A 21,442-nucleotide genomic window follows, 5' to 3' on the forward strand; every position below is an offset into this window, starting at 1 on the left:
TACCCGCCCCGTCGGCTCTCTTTCCCCCCTTCTCCCAGGGGGAAAGTTTTCAAGCCGCTGAACAGCTGATTTTCGCTGTTCTAGCGGCTCTAACGGAGTCCTGGGGCTGGCGTTCACAAGGGAGCGTCTTTCGGCGTCGGCGGAGCCACCGGAAGCCTGCAGGTACACCATTCTTGTACCCCAGTTTACATGGCCTTGCCACTCTGAGGCAATCAAGATCATTGAATATGTTTTCCTTTACTGCCTTGTCTGCCAGGATTTTGGAAATAACAATTCCCTTTAGGCTGAGGAGAATGGATTATTTCTATACCTACTACTTTCTTTCAGACTAAAATTGTGACATTAGCCAATATTTGTCACTATAGCAGTTAAAAATAGGTAACAGTGAACTGCAGATTCAACTTGATAATTCAAGGTCATTGAACCATTTTATTTTTTTTTCCCTTTTCTTTCTCTCTCCTCCTTTTGTATAACTCTACATTATTGCGTAGATAATAAGTAAGCACCATCAATTATTTTAACAGTATTCTAGGTAGAATTTTATTATTTTTTTTAATTTTTTTTAATTTTTTTTAAAATTTATTTATTTAATTAATTTGATTTATATGCCGCCCTTCTCCGGAGACTCAGGGCAGCTTACAATGTGTTAAGCAATAGCCTTCATACTTTTGTATATTTATACAAAGTCAGCTTATTGCCCCCACAAACTGGGTCCTCATTTCACCTACCTTAGAAAGGATGGAAGGCTGAGTCAACCTTGAGCCTTGGAGCGATTCGAACCAGCAGTAAATTGCAGGCAGCTGTGTTAATAACAGGGTGCTTAAACCACTGTACTATCAAGGCTCTTTGTTATACTTCTACATTTTATTGAGCTAAATGTTTTAATATAATATTATTTTAATAGTTTCCTAGACTGTCAATAGCATTGTACTTACTAAACAATTAAGCATTTCTTTCTACCACATTACATATTTTAAATAGCATCTAGTACTCCAGCTCTTACTGGAGGGGGGATTTAATAGAGGGGTTGTCTTTAGACATAATAGCATCCTTCCTGTCAGTCAAGGTCAGGCCAATCCTGCATCTGGAGAAGGAGTGGTCAGAGTGATGTCTCAAGATTGGATGGCTGGTGATTGGAGCATGTGATCATCTGAGGAGTGAGGGGATGGTTTTGGGGGTTTTGATCTACTGAGGGAAAACCCGGACCTCTCAGATTCGGGTTTTCCCAGATGTGCCAGTTTACCTATTCTAGTAAATAGATTGTGTTGTTTTTTAATGTGAACTTCTTGCAAGCAGATTATATCTAACTTTAGTTTTTCTAGTTTACTAAAAGTCCTTTTCCTTTTTATTGCCAAATTCAATCCATTTATGTTAATTGACATTAATTTTATTTCTTCTTCCATAGTTTTACTTATAGATTGGTTTTGTTGTTCTAGTCGCTCTTATCTCTCTTAGTTCTTTTGACTTCCCTCCTTCTCTTTTTGCTATTTCCTCCAGATCTCTTTCATCTTCTTTTTGTTGTATATTTCTCTCTCCTGTAGCTTCCTCTTGGCATCTGTCCTCTCTCTCATCTCTTATTCTCTTCCTCTTGTGGCCCAAAGTAGTGCTCATAGAATTGTTCTGCTTTTTCTATGGAATCCAGCCTATGTCTTTGCTCCCTCCGGTATGCCCTCTGGTATCAGCCATATAAAATTCACTCCATTTTTAATTAGTTGTTTTGTCAGGAATTGGTATCCTTGCCTTACTTCTCTAACTCTTCTCAGAATCTGTTTTAAGACTACTATTTCTTTCCCTTTATATTTTAAAGGATCATCTCTCACTCTTTGTAGAATCTCTGCTTTCATTGCTTTTTTAGTGAATCTCACATGTATCTCTCTGGGAAGCCTTTTTCTTGTTGCATATCTGGTATGAACTCTAAATATTTCATCAATCTCAACAAGAATTTTTTCTTTGGTCACCTCTAAAGTATCTGTCAACAGCTCTGCCAATATCTCTGCTAGATTTTCTCCTTTTTCTTCCTCAATATTCTGAAATCGCAAGTAATAATCAGCCCTGTCCATCTCTAATGATATTGTTCTTTCTTTATTTTTATCTGCCAATGTGAGTCTGTAATCAACTTCTTCCACTCTTTTTTCTGTTTGTTCAGCTTTCTCTTCTACTTTCTGCATGCGTTGTTCATTATTTGCCATCATTTGTTGAATATTCTCTACTTTATCCTCTACTTTCCCTATTCTTTCCTTAAAGTCATCATACAGCGCTTGGATCATAACTTTTAATTCTGCCTGCATCACGTTTGTTTTCTCTTGCTGTAACATAACATCCAAGGACTTCTGACCTGATGGGCTAGATGTTGCGGATGCTGCTGCTGAAGATCATGCAGATGGTGCTTTCCTCATTTTGAACTATTTTAATATTTATAATCCACAAAAAGTAAAGGGTAATCCAAGCAGGGGGGGGAATTAAATAAATAAATAAAAAGTTGTAATCCAAAGGTTATCAATCTTTTAACCCCATTATTGTTGTTGCTTTTCTTCAGGTTCCTCAAACCCTAATCCTTTCTTGCCAAAAAAAGAATGATGATGAGTTGGTAAATTGTAATCCACATAGGCCCACCAAGCCCTAAAATTTAACTACCAGTTATTTTATATCCACAAATAGAGAGTTCACAGAGCAGAAGAAAAATAAGAAAAAGGGAAGTGTTTTGCTGTTGTCAGCTTCTATTTTGCTTTGTCTGTTATGTTTCCATTTGAGTTCCAAGAGCTAAACTTTTAAGAATAGAAAGTCTCGAGGCTTCCGGTTTGCTGCTGGCCGCCGCCAGATGTTCCTTCGGGATCGTCAGCTTCCATTGCCTGTTAGAGCCGCCTTCACAGCGGAATGGCGGCTCGAAAAAACTCCGTTTCCATGAGGAAACGGAGATAGAGCCAGCAGGGGTGGGTAGAACTCTCTGCATAGTCCCAAAAGATTTTCTTTTACTTTTGGGACGGAGCGGATGAGATGCCCCATATCCCCAGCCACTGCTCCGGGCTTTGGGAGACCTCTGCTAATGCAGAGCCAGGCGTCAAAAGCAAGCCTGCGAATTTAACAGATTATTCAAAGAAAATGTGAGCTGGACCTGTAATACTGAATCGCAAGTATTTTACTTATTTTTTTAAAAAAAACTACTTAAGAGAGAAGAGGAAAGGAAAGGGGGGAAAAAAAAAGCTTTTTAAAATGGCGTTTGCCGCGGCTGGAGAAGAGGCTGAAAGGGAAAGTCCTTCCGTTTTCTATTATTACAATGTAGCGGAATAAATACCACTGGCTACATTTGCAGACAAAACTTCGCTCCTGTGTTTTTTTCTCTCTTTTTTCTCCCTGGAGACTTGACATTGTTCTTGATTGGAAAGAAGTCTTTTTTCTTGTTTTTTTTTTCTTTTAACAAAGCTTGCCTGGGCGGAAACATGGCACTGAGACTTATAAAGTCAGACAAACAAGTAGTGGGGGGGGGATTCCCCCACTAACAATTTAAAGGAACAAGTTTTAACTCTCCAGTCTCAGAAACCTGATTTCAATATAATAGAATTTCTCTTGGAGGAGATTGAAAGAAGGGATGAGATTGTGAATCAGCATCTTGAAAAATTTAAGCAGGAAATTAAAGAAATGGTGAAATCTAAGTTTGATTTTTTGGAGCGAAAAATTTTAAAAGCGGTTAATGGTTTTTCAGAATTTATGATACAGTTGGATACAAATATTAATTTACTAGAGTCTAAAATGGAAGAAACTCAAGATAAATTGGATAATAGAATCCAAAAAATTGAAAATGATTTGATAAACACTCAGGATAATAGCTCAGAAGAAAAACCTAAAATGGAGGCTGATCAAAAGTCTGGTAACGTAGAAAATCTGCAACAGAGGATTGAAAAAGAGATTCTAATGGTACAATATAATTTTACAGAATATGCGATAAGACTGAGAGGTTTGCAGGAAAATAACAGAGATGATTTAAGGAAAATATTTTCTGAAATTCTAGCTGGGATTTTAAAGGTTCAACCTGAGGACGTGTTTTGTAGGATTGACAGAGTTTACAGAATAAATTCCTGGATTGCCAAGCAAAGGCAACTGCCTAGAGATGTGGTGATTTATTTTACAGATAAAGAAATTAGGAATAATATTGTGCAAAATTCCTTCAATTCTAATTTGCAATTGTATGGAAGAAAGATTTGGATTTACAAAGAACTCCCACCTAAGATATTAACGGAAAGGAAGAAATTTGGTTTTCTGGTGGCTGAGTTAAAAAAGAGAAATATCCCATTTAGGTGGGACACCCCAGTTGGTATCATATTGAGATATCAAGGAGAAAGATACCAGCTAAATACTGTTGAAAGAGCGGAAGAATTTTATCAAAATAGGTTGAAAATGAACTTAACATCTTCAGGTATAATACAGGATAAGCAGAAGGAGCTGGAAATAAAGGGAAAATATCGAATTACAGAGACTGTACCAGATAAATTGCCTTTGGATTTTTCGGATACCCCAGCTGGATTATCTACAAATTTGAGAGAAGTGGCACCTGACTTTAACGCGATGACTTATCAAGTCAAGGACAAGCATGGAAACCAATTAGGGGATATACAAGGGATAAAAAAGAAACATGAGACACAAAAACAAAACCAACAAGACCAATCTACAAAGCAGAATGAAAACTGATTAGTTGATACACAATCTGTAGAAAGGAAACCAGGATCGAAATCAAACCCACAAAAAGAAAAGAAAAAAAGAAATAGGTTGCATCAAAATAGAAATTTCTAAATCAAGCAACAGTGAAGCCAGTGACTTTAAAAAATGAATGAGTATGTGAAAATATAGAGGAGGCGACGTATTGGTCAATATTATCCTGAGGATAGTGACAGATCTCTGCATTGCCGTAATCTTGGGATGTGAAAAGAGCCTTAAACTGATGGATTTGAATTATCCACTTTGGAATTCCTTTTTTGTGCTGATAAATATATTATAATTATCTTGAATCATAAGGCAAGAGAATTATGCGGGGGCAAGCAGAAGATCAGGTTGTTATCCACTACGATGATGGGAATCAATAATCCTGATGAAAGCCACAATTATTACTATATGGAATATAATTATAATGTCACTCGGGTGGTTGTTTTTACTTTTATACATATAAGAGGATATTTACTACTGATGGGGGCGGATATGATTGAAGATTTTGAATAAACTGTTGCATCAGCAAGCTATGTTACCCTATTATGGATGATGGTCCTAACAATCCAGTGGAAAGACTTTCAAGAAGATATTATATGGACTATAAATTTAAAGTCATTGTCTTTTCTTTTTTATTTAGATATAATGGAATATATATACATATATTTTTAAGTAGCGTGGGCAGTGAATCAAAGATATTAAGAATTGTTGTGTATGGTAATTTTGCAGGACAGTGGGTGAATAAGCTAGGTTGCAGATTGATTAGTTTAAGAAAAGGGATTTTTAAGTGATATATTTAGGGGAGTGGAGGAAATGGATAGAGTGGAATAAATGTTAAATTAGATTTTATGGGGAAGGCCGCTTTGAAATGTTATAGTAATACATACAGAAGATTAAATGTTAAAGTAGGATTTATTGTATAGTTTTAAAGCGGAAGGTGGTTTTGATTTGTTGTAATAATATATAGATATAAGTTTGGGAGAAGAAAAAAAAGGGCAGATTATTGTCAAATTGGGAGTTATAATACTATTATGCTAAATTAGAAGTTATTTTACAATGTTATAGTATAATGTCTTTTTTTTTTCTTTCTTTCTTTCTTGAAATGTATGGATAAAGGGGGATGTTATAATATTAATAATATTTTTAGTAAGTAAAGGTCAGTATTTAGAGGAGGGAGTAAGTAATCTGTTATGAATTAGGTTTTTTGTTACGAAGAAGTCATAGGGGAGGATGGGTGGGGAGGGGGGTTAGGGAGGGGGAGGGGGAGGGGAAAAAAGGGGGAAAAATTTATATTTGAAAACTTTTTCAATAAAAAATAAATTAAAAAAAAGAATAGAAAGTCTCAGTGTTTCACTCTCTATCTCAGTTATTCAGTCTAAGCAACATATAGCACAAGAATTATTTATCTAGCAGTCAGTTCTTATCTTCAGTCTCACAATCTCTCAAGGTTATGTATTTTATATGCTTTTTCCTCTTTCTCCCTTGTACCTCTCAGCTTCCACTTCTGCCTGTAGGTGGCTTCTCCCTTTTTCTTTCTCCTTTTGTATAGTCTGCTCCGGTTCACAATTTATAAAAATAGAATAAAAAAAGAAAATTCTGTATATCCAAATTTTGTAGTATCCAAAAGCTTCTAAATTAATCAGTATTGTATTTGAGGTACCCAGTCAGGCTTCCAAGTTGCAAAGTTTTTCACTCTTTTTTTAAAAAAAGTTCTTTTGCTTGACTTCCCTTTTTAAAAATGGCTCTTAAGCTTTCCTCACCACTTTTCTCAGGAGGTGGAAAAAAGTGGGTATCAGCTTTTCGGAAGCCATATTAGGCCAGAAGCTTCCATGCTGCCACCTTCTCATGTGTGGGAAAGCAGGAGGGGGGATTTAGTAGAGGGGTTGTTGGTAGACATAATAGCATTCTTCCTGTTGGCCAAGGTCAGGGCGATCCGGCATCTGGAGAAGGAGAGGTCGGAGTGCTGAGTCGAGATGGGACGGATGTTGATTGGAGCATGTGATCAACAGAGGAGTGACTGAGGAGTGAGGGGATGGTTTAGGGGGTTTTGATTTACTGAGAGAAAACCTGGGCCTTTCAGATTCGGGTTTTCCCAGATGTGCCAATTTACCTATTCTAGTAAAGAGAACTTTGGAAAATGCTTGCTTCCACATCTTTATTTGGAGTTGGGGTCTTCTGGAATGCTGACAGTGGGACCTTTTGGGTCCCACTTTAACCCAGATGTTTCCCAGGGGACTCTTTCTTCAATTAAAGTTAAAAATTAAAAGTCTCTGTTAGGATATGGTTTGAGCCTAACTAAGTTGTCCAGGCAATATACGTGTACTGTAACTTTAATCTGTAAATGTATTATGTTACTTTAAAGGTATTCATTGTAATGCCGAGTCATGCTGTAATTAGGTAATGACTGGTTGTGAGAGTATTTAAGCAAGGTACTGTAACGTATTCAGTTTGATGATGAAGCTGCTATGATAAACTACCATTGAGAGGAGTTGTTATCTGCTAATCATCGTTTGATGGATCTGCTACCATCGTGGTTTGTGAACCAGAGTGAGTTTGTTATTCTAACCAACTACTGTTTGTTGAGTAAGAAGATATCTGTAACTACTGGACTGATTTACTGGCAAAGACTTGGAATTTGTTTAAAGACTATGAGACTGTTTTTCCACTATAAAGTAAGCTTTTGATAAACCAGTTTGCATAATTCTTATTCATCGCTCTCAGCAATGTTTCCTTGTGCATTTACTCTGCTGGTTGGTAACACAACACCAATATCCTTAACAGTCTCTCACCCAGATTGATCACACTGTCATTCAAGCTTCCATGCTTCTTTTCCATTGGCTGTCACAGCAGTCCGGCACGTAATGGCCATCTTTTCCTCCCCATTGAATTTGAGAGCCTTCTCCGGATCAATCAGGGAGATTGCAGGCTCCCTGAGATCAGCAGAGTGTACTCTCTTTATTCATCACCCCTCCAAGGTGATTTAGGTCCCTCCAGATCTCCCAGCAGCTTGGATTTCGGTGCAATCCCACGGAGCCCCATGAAATGCGTCATATCGCCATGATGTCAGCCATACCCCTCCTAAATAAGGAGAAATTTTCTGACAGTGAGAACAATCAACCAATGGAACAGCATGCCTTCAGAAGTTGTAGGAGCTTCATCACTGGAAGAGACTGGACTGCCATCTGTCAGAAATGGTGCAGGGTCTCCTGTTTGGGCAGGGGGTTAGACTAGATGATCTACAAGGTCCTTCCAACTATGTTTGTTTGAATCTGTCTGTTTGAATTTGAGCCAGATCGAACTACTGGCTGTGAGCAGAGTTAGCTTGTAATACTGCATTCTAACCACTGTGCCTTAAGCTCTTAAGTTATTTATTATCAGTGAGATTGACTTGCATAATTTTAAAATAACAAGTTGGGCCTTGGACTTTCACCTCATATATCAGGACTATATACTCTACTTCACAACACGTTAGAGAAATTTTCCTTTTTAAAAAAGATTTTTAGTAATAAAAAATAACACTAGAAATATGCAAAAATGGGAGCACTTGTAGAAAATGTGTATTGTCTTTGGGTCCTGATCATATTGACAACAGGAGGAAAACATTAACTATATCCTAGGCTTTCTCTTTTCCCTTCCTCCTCCTCCCTTGATATCCAGGTTATGCCTTCCTCCTTTTCCAAGAGGAGAGCGCTGTTCAAGCTCTGATTGATGCTTACCTTGAAGAAGATGGAAAGCTTTATTTGTGTGTTTCCAGCCCTACTATCAAGGATAAGCCTGTAAGTTAAAAAAAAAAAGCTATAGCAGGAATGTCAAACTCACGTCATCATGTCGTCACGTGATGTATCACAACTCCCCCCCCTTTGCTAAAACAGGGGTGAGCATAGCCAGCATGTGATGCATCTGGGCTGTGGGCCGTGAATTTGTCACCCCTGGATTATAGGAAGAGAAACCTGAGTACTTTTTAAAAAGCTTCCAGAACAAGTTGTAATATATCTGAAGACTTTTTCTTAGTGGATGGTGATTCAAACAGCTTAAAATGAAATTTAATTTAATTTAATTTTATCATCAAAAATTTAATGTAATTACTAAAATGAGTGAACACATTTCATTTGCCCCAATGAATAAAATGGGGAGAATTTAAGCAACATTGTTGTGCAAAAAAGGGAGCTAATCCACCAACCATCTTGCCCCCCCCCCAAAAAAATAAAGTTTTTTTCCCCTCTTTTCTCTTTCTATTATGGGTTACTGGCATCTTATATGGATTCAAAATGGCAGTGCCTCATAAATGCATTTACAGTCATGCAACTGCTTTGCTTTAATAGGTTCAGATCCGCCCCTGGAACTTAAGTGATAGTGACTTTGTAATGGATGGTTCACAGCCTTTGGATCCTCGAAAAACCATTTTTGTTGTTGGTGTTCCCAGGCCGTTACGAGCTGGTAAGTGTTAAACCAAAGTGCCACAATCTTCCGGTGTGTTTTTTTAAAACTGGGGCTAGGACTGAGAAGAATCACACTTTACAAATTTCCCCAAATTTGATCAGTGCAGCAGAATAATTGATTGGCTTTAAACCAATTTTGTTGTATACATGATGTACAATGACAATAAAGGCTATACTACTATAAACCAGTGTGTGTATTAATGAAGCCAGTATGGCTAGGTATGACTGAGACAATACAAATGCTATTGTTTATTGAGTTATACAAAAACAGGCCTTTTTCTCTAGAGAGGTACTTTTCTATATGTGTCATCTAATGGTCTTGCTTCCTGTTTTCATTATCCCCTTTAGTCAGTATTAATTAACATTCTTTAGTATCTAAATGTTTTATGGTTGAGTCAACAATTTATTACCCTTGGAAATAATTTGGGGGTGGGGTATCTATCCTAATGCAATTTTCCCAATTCAGTGCCATTTATCCTAAATAAATTTCAGTCCATCTACCAAACAAAACAATGAGAGAACCTTGCAATCCAATAAAGACTTTTCATTGGAAACAAATAACAAATCAACCAGATTCAAAACTACAGGTGGCACGCCATTGCCTAGCTCAGCTCCACTACACATTTGCGTGTGCCACCAGCTGATTTTTGGGTCTCTGGTGCAAGGGCAGGGCACATGTGGGAGATGTCCCCGCATGTGCAGCGGTCTCATGTGCATGCGCGGGGCAGGAGGGGGTCTTGTGCGTATGTCCAGGGGTGGGGGGAGTGCGGAGGGTTGTACGTGCATGAGCAGGGAGCGCAGGGGGGTCGCATGCATATGTGTGGGGGTGGGGGGAGTGTGTGGGTTGCTCATGTGGGGGAGCATGGGGTTGTGCGCACATACGCGGGAGCAGGGCATGCAGGGGGTATTGCATTATGGGTGTGGGCACGCATGCGCGAGACCCCCCTGTGCTCTCCCCAGTTTTGGCACGTGACAGCAAAAAGGTTAGCCACCACTGTACTAGTACAACAAATTGGCAAATGTTGTAGTATGCTAGAATCTTCTGCTTATTCTTTAATAGCAATAGCAATAGCACTTAGACTTATATACCACTTTACAGCCCTCTCTAAGATGTTGCCAATAATCTGGGTCCTCATTTTACCAACCTTGGAAGGATAGAAGACTGAGTCAATCTTGAACCTGGTGAGATTTGAACTGCCAAATTACAGGCAGCCGGTAATAAGCAGAAGTAGCCTGCAGTACTGCATTCTAACCACTGTGCCACCATGGCTCAATTTACCTCTAGCTGCTGGCAGGAGTTCCTAAAGATGTTAGGCACCCTTCACCCTCAAACTAATGGAGGCTGTGAGATCTATCGCACCTCTGCAGGCTTCTGTCCTCTTTGGAAAAGGCTTTTCCATGCACACGGAGGCCTCCAGGTACTTGAGATCTATCACGTCCCTGGAGGCCTTTATGCTCCATACAAAAAACCTTTTCCAAAGAGCACAGAAGCCTGCAAGGGCACGATAGATCTCACATCCCTGGAAACCTCCTTGCTCCACTCAAAAAGGCTTTTCCAAAGCACACAGAAGCCTGAAGGGGTGCGATCATCCATGGAGGACTCTGCTCTTCACAAAAAGCCTTTTCCAAAGTGCACAGAAGCATATATGAGTACAAGATCTAACCAAAACAGCTTCACCAGCATCTGAGTAGATGACTACTTTTCTGCCACATGGCCCTGAGTTCTGCAGATCTTCTAAATATAAGTAAGCAATTGGTGACAGGATGGATGGACTGGCAAAACAGGCCCAGTGCCTGTACAGGCTCAGGGGGGGTGGGGCGTGGAATAGACAGGGGGCATGTTGCAGCATCTCTGCAGTTGGTTATAAGGACAAAACTGCTGTGATGCTGCAACATTCGTAACTTATGTACTTATGACCATCATAAGTACTTTGGGGGGGGGGTGCCATGATTTTGAACCATCACTAAGTGAACTGTCGTAACTCAAGGACTACTTGCAAAGGGGGGGTTAGAAATGTGAAAATAAGGAGATATAGCAATTTCACCAAAATTAATTTGGTTTTGTATTCTCAAAATATAACCAGTGCATAAATTTACTATGTCTAATTAGTACTTAGCAATAGCACTTAGACTTATATAATATTTCATGATGCTTTACAATCCTTTCCAAGCAATTTACAGATTCAGCATATTGTCCCCAACAATCTGGGTCCTCATTTTACCAACCTCAGAAGATGGAGGGCTGAGTCAACCTTGAGCCAGTGAGGATCAAACCCCTGGCAGTCGGCAGAAATAGCCTGCAATACTGTATTCTAACCATTGCGCCCCCACGACTAATTAGTGGATGGTCGTACAATTGCACCTCTGCAATAGGTACAGAGGTTTATACTAAGTGGATGATCACAGACTATTTCCTAGCATTACTTCCTAACAGACAGGAAGCAGCAGGTGAAGCTAAGCAAAATCATATCAGATACCTGTACAATTAGCACAGCCCCCCCCCCCCGCAAGTATGTGTGCTTTCTCCACTTCTCTTCTCTCTATATACAATGACTGCATCTCAAACGATCCATTTGTTAAACTACTAAAGTTTGCAGATGATACAACATTTATTGTTCTCATTCGAGACAATGGTGAATCCATATATAGATGGGAGGTTGAACAACTAGCCTCTTGGTGCGACCAGAACAATCTGGAACTGAACACACTCAAAACCATAGAAATGATGCTAGACTTTAGGAGAAACCCTCCCATACTACCACCTCTTACAATACTAGACAACACAGTATCAACAGTATCAACAATACTTCAAATTTCTAGGTTCTATCATATCTCAAGATCTAAAATACACAGCTAACATCAAAATCGTCATCAAAAAAGCACAAAAAATGTTCTTTCTGTGCCAACTGAGGAAGCTCAAACTGCCCAAGGAACTGCTGATACAGTTCTACATAGGAACTATTGAGACTGTCATCTGCACCTCTATAACTGTCTGGTTTGGTTCTGCAACCCAACAAGACAGAAACAGACTTCAGAGGATAATTAAAACTGCAGTAAAACCAATTACTACCAACCTGCCTTCCATTGAGGACCTGTATACTGCACGAATCAAAAGGAAGGCTCTGAAAATATTTACAGACCCCTCCGGGATATAAGTTGTTTCAACTCCTACCCTCAAAACGACGCTATAGAGCACTGCACACCAAGACAACTAGATACAAGAACAGTTTTTTCCTGAATGCCATCACTCTGCTAAATGGATAACTCCCTTAACACTGTCAGGCTATTCACATTAGGCTGCATTTCTGTTGCTATTGGTCTTCTCATTGTTCCTGTCGCCCATCTCCTCCCACTTGTGACTGCATGACTGTAACTTTGTTGCTTTATTTTGATATTGATTTTTTCCTATAATGATTTGATTGCTTATTGTACCATATGACTGTCACTGGGTGATGTGCCTTGGGATTCTTGACAAGTGTATCTTGTCTTTTTATGTACACTGAGAGCATATGCACCAAAGACAAATTCCTTGTGTGTCCAATTACACTTGGCCAATAAAGAATTCTATTCTATTCTATTCTATTCTATTCTATTCTATTCTATTCTATTCTATTCTATTCTATTCTATTCTATTCTATTCTACTTTAAAACAGTGTTTCTCAATCTCAGCAACTTTAAGATATGTGGACTTCAACTCCCAGAAGTAGAAAATAATTTTTCATTGATCTGCAAAAATACAGTGGCAGATATTTTAGATACAAAAGCTACAACTGTCTTGGCTTGGAAGATTATCAACAATAAAATGCCCATTTTTTCAAGATTTAAGTTTTTATTACAAATTATTACAATAAGAATTGAAAAGACATTGAATGGCAAAGACAAATAACTAATTTAATTTGGTCAAATAAAAGACAGAAGATCAAACTTTATATTCTACAAAATGCAAAAGAATGAGATGGATTAGCAGCATCTAATTTTAAATTATACTCTCTTATTACAGATTGGATTACACCACTGTATAGTTGGATAATATAATATAACATTATAATACTATTATATACTACAATAGGAACAGGATTCCTAGAAAACCTGCAGAAATATCTTTGGTCTAGTACAAATACAAAATCATTTAATTGTACATAGCTTTATTAAAAGTACTGAATGGGACAAATATAAAAAAAGAATAACTCCAGGCTTACTGCCTCTGCCCTCAGTATTAAATATTTACTTTTATGAAGGTGTATATTTAAAAAAACCAGATATTTCAAGAATCTTTCCTTGGAATATCTGAAAAAGCATCATTGATTTTAGTACCTTCAAAATTTTGGTCTATCGAAATTACAAAAACAGTATGGAATACTTAGAAATTTGAAATGATCAAATTTGAAAACAATATCTATTAGGGCAATGAGTTGTAACTGAAATGTGAGTCAGAAACTGAACAAGTCAGATTACATGATAGAAACAAAATTTAAGTAGGACAATTAATATTCAATGAAGGGAACATCACTTGAAATCCGATATTAAATTTGCTCAAAGAAAACATATACTAGATGTTTTTTATCCCGGCGTCCCAGTATAGTCAGCTGGTTCCATCGCTGACTATTGGGGGCGAGACCTTGGCCCCCTCAGAGAGGGCTCGCAACTTGGGCATTCTCCTGGATGCATGGCTGTCTTTGGAAGATCACATGACGGCCGTGGCCAGGGGAGCTTTTTATCGGGTTCGCCTGATGCACTAGTTGTGTCCCTTTCTGGACGGGGATGCCCTGCGCACGGTCACTCATGCCCTCGTCCCGTCCCGTCTGGACTACTGCAACGCTCTCTACATGGAGCTCCCCTTGAAGAGCACTCAGAGGCTCCAACTGGTCCAGAATGCGGCCGCGCGGGTGGTTATGGGTGCGACTCGGCGCACCCACGTAACACTCCTCCTGCGCGAGCTGCACTGGCTCCCGGTGATCTTCCGGGTGCGATTCAAGGTGTTGGTTACCACCTTTAAAGCGCTCCATGGTTTAGGACTGGGGTATATACGAGACCGCCTTCTGCCAGCAACAACCTCCCACCGGCCAATACACTCCCACAGAGAGGGACTCCTCAGGGTGCCATCGGCCAAACAATGCTGACTGGCGATACCCAGGGGGAGAGCCTTCTCTGTGGGGGCACCAGCCCTCTGGAATGAGCTGCCCCTAGAGCTTCGTCTTATCCCCGACCTGCATACTTTTCGCTGCGCCCTTAAGACCCTTCTGTTTCAGCAAGCCGGACTGGCCTAGTATGAATTTTTAAAATGTATGTATGTTTTAATTCACGGCCAAATTTTATATTCGATTTTAAATTGGTTTTAAATTTTATAAATCTATGTGTTTTAATATGGCTGTACACCACCCTGAGTCCTTTGGGAGAAGGGCGGTATAAAAATCTAATAAACTCTTAAACTCTTTTCAATGATATACTGCTTTTGATTGATTTTCAAAATAGATTATGCATATTCAAAAACCTAATGGAAATGTAAAATGTAGTATCATTACATCATTCCATACATAATGGCGATGTCACAAAGCCCAGCAATTCTGCAAGATGATTTATTATACTGTATAATGAAACAAATGTTAAATACTTTTCCTTTGCTGCTAGCTATTTTGCTATTGAGCATCACTGATCCTTATAGTTATACAAAGTATACAGAATTAGCTTTGTGCATGGTAACAGTCAGTGGTGGGTTTCAAAATTGTTTACTACCGGTTCTGTGGGTGTGGCTTTATTATCTATTATAGACTGATAATAGATAGTCTATCCGATAGTCTATCCGATCAGCTGGGATTGACAGAAAGATGGGGGCGGGGCCAGTCAGAATTTTTACTACCGGTTCTCCGAACTACTCAAAATTTCCGCTACCAGTTCTCCAGAACTGGTCAGAACCTGCTGAAACCCACTTCTGGTAACAGTTGCTATGATACTGTATGGTTTCCATTAGAAATAGCACTCAGTTCCTACATTAGAGGACCAGCAAACCAAGCTCTGGGAATACAGATCATTATTTAAAAAGCTTCATACAGTAATTAAAAAATAAATTTGGTACAGTGTTAACTTGGAAACATCTTTTGGGACCAAGGAACTGGAACATGTCTGACACAGCTGTGGAATGAGATGCTCCTTGATAATCTATGTTACTCTCCTCCTGATAGCATTCTGAAAAGTGTTGAAGACCTAACCTAATCAGGATTGAGGCCATTTTAGATCTGTTTCAGGGCAGGATGTTAGTCAGTCTTGTGATCTGTTTTTGTTTGTTGTCTCTTTTATTATCACTTTGTTATTACACTGTATCTTTATTTTTTATTTTTGTATTTTGTTTGGTTTTATTTTATGGTGCTAGTTGGGATTTGCTTGGTGCCTAAATTGAACAAATTAGTTTTCCAAATCCCATACTAGGAGATTCCCTTCTCCTAGTCCTTATTTAATGTTCTATTGGATTCTAACATTGATTATGCATCACATTGCAGATGATATTCTACACTGCATACCAATATTATACTTTATAACTTTTCAAGTAGTTTTTGATTTAAAATACATTTATTTATTTAAAGATTCTTTAGCCAATATGTTTTGTTTCTTTGTAGTGGAATTAGCTATGATAATGGACCGTCTCTATGGTGGAGTGTGTTATGCAGAAATTGATACCGACCCTGAACTAAAATACCCCAAAGGTGCTGGATGAGTGGCTTTTTCCAATCAACAGAGCTACATTGCAGCTATCAGTGCTCGGTTTGTTCAGCTTCAACATGGTGATACGAGTAAGTTTGGAGAGAAGGAATAAGCTTGTTTGCTTTTCACAAGTTACACAACATGATCATTGATAAAATTGACTATTTTATCTATTTTATCAAAACTAATTAGTAGCTGGATGTTGATCATAATCTGTTTCCTAGTAGCTGCACCTAAGTAGAATTCTTGGAGCAACTGTTTAGATGGTAGAGGTGTAATATTGCATATAATTTTAAATAATATAAGAAAGATTTTTTTTCTTGTTTGTGCTCATAATACCTAACTTTACATAGTTTTCTTTTCCTACTTAACCTATTTCTGATTATCAATTGTGGCAATATATTTTCTAAAGCTTTTTTTAGGGAGGCAACAGCTGATTTTGTTTTGTTTCAATATCAGTTGTTTCTGAAACATATTATTAAAATAAAGAGCTGTCACCAAATAGGAATCAAGCCTGGTTGACCACAAGGATAAATTTGCAGTGCTGATCATCTCCAGCAGTAATTTGGAGGTCTTCCAAGGATACATTTTTTTTAATTAGAAGTAGGATTACTGGTTAAAATAGTAGTGATATTTGCTGCCTTGATACCTAAATTCTTTATTTGCAGTTTTGTAATAATTGTGAATTATATTTACCAAAAGAGAAATGACAAAGCAAGATGAATAGGAATTTTTTGTTACTTCTGATAAAAGGTTCAAACCTCATAACAGACTTGTCATTCTATTTTATTCCAGCGTTAGTTACTTTATAATATTATTAAGGAGCATAATCCTGTAGCATTACTTAACTGATATTTCAGAGTCCAAATATTCAGTATTAATGTTTCTTTGCTTTCCTCTTCACGTGTCTGTTTTTTTTAAACAGGTGGAGGTAAAGCCATATGTGTTGGATGACCAGATGTGTGATGAATGCCAGGGTGCACGATGTGGTGGAAAGTTTGCTCCCTTTTTTTGTGCCAATGTTACTTGCCTACAGTATTACTGTGAGTTTTGCTGGGCAAACATCCATTCTCGGGCAGGGCGTGAATTCCATAAGCCATTGGTTAAGGAGGGGGCGGACCGGCCACTGCAGATCCACTTCCACTGGAATTGAAAAGGAAGGAAGGAAGGAAGGAAGGAAGGAAGGAAGGAAGGAAGGAAGGAAGGAAGGAAGGAAGGAAGGAAGGATTCCTTGAAGATGTTGACATGCAAAAGAAATAAGTGCATTCTTCTGCTTCTCACTCCAGCTCTCTTAGATATACATCTTTTTTCAGCAGCCAAAATGCTACAAAGCCTCTTGTTTTTCACCAAAACCCTACATCTCAGGCTTACTAATTTTTTCTGATATTTTCATGTTAAAATAATAATAATAAAATAGTTTTCTTTTAATTTTTCCAACTTATTTTTATATGTAGAATTAATATTAGATGAGAGAATGTTTTTTGCATGGGGCACACTGTTTGCTGCTATAGTTAGTGGGTGAAGCATGCACTTATTTCTAAACATGGGTTTTTAAATTCAAGATCTCTCCCGCAAATTTACCAAAGGTAGCAAAAATAGAGAAGAGGGAATACGGCTGCTACAAAAAGCTTATTTTTTATTATCGTTGCTATTTTCAGTGTATACATCATTTTTTAAAAAAATAGGGTTGGGTTTTTTGCTCTCCATTTTGACTTGCAAGAAATAATACTTCAAGATAATCTGATTTATTAGGTATTTTTAAACATTTATAATCACAAGCTGTATTAGCTTTGCTGCTATATAGGTGTTATATGTTGACAGTTCTATGTTGATTCCGTTGACAGTTGCAAAACAAAATGGCAGCTCAGAGCTGAAACTCCGAGGCTAGGAGGGAGATGTTTTGACATTTTCAAGAGTGTGGGGGTCAATTAACCATCCACAGACCCCCCTCCCAGCAAGCTGAGGTATTTTCGGCTCAATAGAGCTGTGGATGAAGCCCAAGGATAAAACCCGAGCCGAGCCCGAAGATCAGCTGTTTGTCAGTAAAAAGACTGAGGGCGGTGGGGAGGATGTCAACATCAAAACCTGGTTGTCATGACCGGGTCATCCACTGAGTCTAATACAGCTGATGAAATGGTTGGCGAGACAGTGGCAACAGCGACTCCGGATAGGGTGTTGATAATGATGCCTGGGCTAATAGGCGCTGCATGTAGCAACACGGCGGCGATGATGTCTATGGCAAGGGGGGTTACCACAATGGTGAGGGGAATGGCGCTAATGGCAGCGATGGCGACAGCAACACCAGAGGCTGCAAGGAAGCCCTCGTTGTTAATAGAAGAGAGGGCAATGCTGCAAAGGCTATAAATGTTAGGATCCCTTCAACCTCTAGGGATCTGTTGCACTCCTCTTTCTTGAAACTCTGAGGACTTATTAAACTAATTGAACTAAGTAGCCTGAGCAAGGTGATGGATAGGGACTGAGGATTACAAGCTGGAGATGATGACTTACTCTCCCCCTCAACTGTCCCTCTCTCCTTTATCAGATCTAGATCTATTACGACCACTCAGTGTTAACTTACAATCTTAGATCGATCTGCAGCTTTATTTACCACCTATTCCCCCAAGATTACCCTGATTATTTAACCCTAAATACTTTGTCCAGTGGCTCTGCCTTACTTTTTTGATCTAATCCTCGGCCATCGCTGGTATCAGGACTGGAGGAGATACAGACATCGAGAGTCTTGGATTATGGGGAGATAGACCACCTTCTCTTTGTTTGTTTCAAATGGTTTGGTCGCTGTAAGAGGACGACCCTTTGAGACCTCTACCCCCACCTCCTTTGGATGGACTTACTACAACCACAAGACTTCCCATCGTCGTGAGAGGGCGATGATGTTCCGATGTATTGACATTTGTAACATACTGGTCTCCCTTTTACATCTATTTCCTCCCTTATTTTAAATTACCTGTCTTAACCATCTCTAACACTCTTAGAAGAAAATGATCCTTCATCTCCTTCAACTCGCTCCTATCTTTGATGTATTCAACTGCGGAGCTCCTTGCACTGTGAGATTCCGCCCTCTCGCATGTCTGGCCCTCTCAGTTATCAAGGGCCGCCCTTGAGGACGGGTTTTGGAACCCTGAGAGGTGGTTTGCAAAAAACCGACGGCTTTGGGGTTTTTTAGATAAATCTTTAAGTTCTATTTTAAGGGGTTCTGGGAGGGATTGTGGGAATGGATCTGGGGGGATCCATAAATCCACTGAAAGGGATAATGGGTCTGATAATCATGGTGGGGAGGATGGGGACAGAAATCTGACAAGGATGCAGGGGGATGAAGCGATGGGCATTAGTATAGTAAGTGAGAGGGGCAGATATGACAGCTGCAGGGGGCCATATTATGTTTCGGGAGTGCACACTCGATGTTTACGAGCGATTGCTCACTCCGACCCCCAAAGCACTGCTCGTTTCCCGGGTTGTTCAGAGTCTCAGACCCTGGGTCTACGGCTGATGTTATGTAATGCCAGGTCAGTGGTAAATAAAGCCCCCCTCATTCATGATCTTATTTCAGAGGGGGGTGCTGACCTGGCAGGGATTACGGAGACCTGGTTAGGCCAGGAGGGAGGAGTTCCCCTTGTGGAAATGTGCCCGCCAGGTTTCCATGCATTCCATCAGCCAAGGGCTCAGGGAAGGGGTGGGGGAGTGGCAGCAATCTTTAGAGAAAGTCTTTGCCCGAGGGAGGCCACTGTTCCTCAGATAGCCGGATGTGAGTCCCTCCTTGTGAAGTAGGGTCAGGGGATTCAGATGGGCCTACTGATTGCGTACCTGGCTCCCTGCCACGTAACAGCGGTCCTCCCTGAGCTGCTCGACATTATAGCCGGGGTGGCGGTGGAAACCCCCAGACTTATTGTTATGGGGGATTTTAACCTGCCATCTGCTGGTGAGATGTCGGAGACGGTTCGGGAGTTCATGGCTTCCATGACGGCCATGGGCCTGACCCAGGTAGTTCAAGGCCTCACCCACTTGGGGAATCACACTCTGGACTTGATTTTTGTCTCTGATCAGTGGCTGAATGATCTAAGAATAGGGGATATAGACATCAAGCCCTTGTCATGGTCTGATCATTCTCTCCTTCACATGGACTTTCAAGTCACTTCCACCCACCGCAGGGAGACGGAACCAACCAAATGGTTCCATCCCAGGCGCCTGATGGACCCTGAAAGGTTCCTGATGGAGCTTGGGCCATTTCCTGAGACTCTGGCTCACGACACGACTGAGGACCTGGTGGTCGCCTGGGACAGGGCGGCTACTGGGGCCTTGGACCGCGTCGTGCCTTTGCGGCCTCTGACCCGATGCCGATCTCATCTAGCTCCTTGGTTTTCCGAGGAGCTGAGAGAGATGAAGCATCGGAAAAGACGCCTGGAGAGTGATTGGAGGACAAGCCGATCTGAATCTGACCGAACACAGATGAGATCTTATATTAAGACCTACCTAGTGGCGATAAGAATGGCGAAGTCTAGCTACTTCTCCGCTCTTATTGCATCTGCAGAGAACCGCCCAGCTGCGCTGTTTAGGGTGACCCGCTCCCTACTTCAGGTGGGGGTACGGGAAGATCCCTTAAAGGGTCGAGCTGAGGATTTTGTACAATTCCTGCATGATAAAGTCGCTCAGATTTGGGAAGGCCTGGACTCCGATTGGGTAGATCCAGGGGAGGAGACGGGGGCAGGTCTTGAGAGCGTTATCTGGGAAGAGTTTGACTCTGTGGCTCCTGAGGACGTGGACAGGATTCTGGGCAAGCTTAATGCTGCCACATGTTTATTGGACCCGTGTCCCTCCTGGTTGGTACTGGCCTCCCGGGAGGTTACACGAGGCTGGCTCCAGGGGATTATAAATGCTTCTCTGAGTGAGGGTGTCTTTCCCGCCGCCTTGAAAGAGGCGGTTGTGAAGCCCCTCCTCAAGAAGCCTTCCCTGGACCCGGCTATATTATCAAATTATCGTCCAGTCTCCAATCTTCGCTTTGTTGTGAAGGTTGTTGAGAGTGTGGTGGCGCGACAACTACCCCGATACCTGGATGAAGTTGTCTATCTGGATCAGTTCCAGTCGGGCTTCAGGTCACGATACAGCACAGAAACGGCATTGGTCGCATTGGTGGATGATCTCTGGAGGGCTCGGGACAGAGGTTGCTCCTCTATCCTGGTCCTATTAGATCTCTCAGCGGCTTTTGATACCATCGACCATGGTATCTTACTGCACCGGCTGGAGGAGTTAGGAATAGGGGGCACCATGCTTCGGTGGTTCTCCTCCTTCCTCTCTGACCATTCGCAGTTTGTGTTGGCAGAGGGGCAGAGGTCGACCTCGAGGCACCTTATTTGTGGGGTGCCGCAAGGGTCAGTCCTCTCACCCCTTCTATTCAACATTTATGTAAAACCGCTAGGTGAGATCATCCGTGGTTTTGGGGTGAGTGTTCATCAGTATGCTGATGACACACAGCTATACATCTCCACCCCAGACCACCCCAATGATGCCCTTGCTGTGATGTCCCGTTGCCTGGAGGCCGTGCGGATCTGGATGGGGAGAAACAAGCTCAGACTCAACCCCTCCAAGACCGAGTGGCT

General features: G+C 40.5%; 1 protein-coding gene across 1 annotated transcript in view; it reads left to right on the plus strand.

Annotated features, from left to right (window-relative positions):
- The window catches only part of CPEB2 (cytoplasmic polyadenylation element binding protein 2), a 30,170-nt gene extending 13,187 nt beyond the window's left edge, over nt 1-16,983 (plus strand). Inside the window, 5 exon segments of the mRNA XM_087875399.1 lie at nt 85-162; nt 8,353-8,471; nt 9,018-9,132; nt 15,746-15,916; nt 16,745-16,983. Coding sequence (XP_087731525.1) covers nt 85-162; nt 8,353-8,471; nt 9,018-9,132; nt 15,746-15,916; nt 16,745-16,983 — 722 coding nt within the window.
- Nucleotides 16,984-21,442: the final 4,459 nt, after the last annotated feature.

This window comes from Pantherophis guttatus, chromosome 8 (genome assembly GCF_059756535.1).
Source record: "Pantherophis guttatus breed Tessera chromosome 8, ASM5975653v1, whole genome shotgun sequence".
Lineage (NCBI taxonomy): Eukaryota > Metazoa > Chordata > Lepidosauria > Squamata > Colubridae > Pantherophis > Pantherophis guttatus.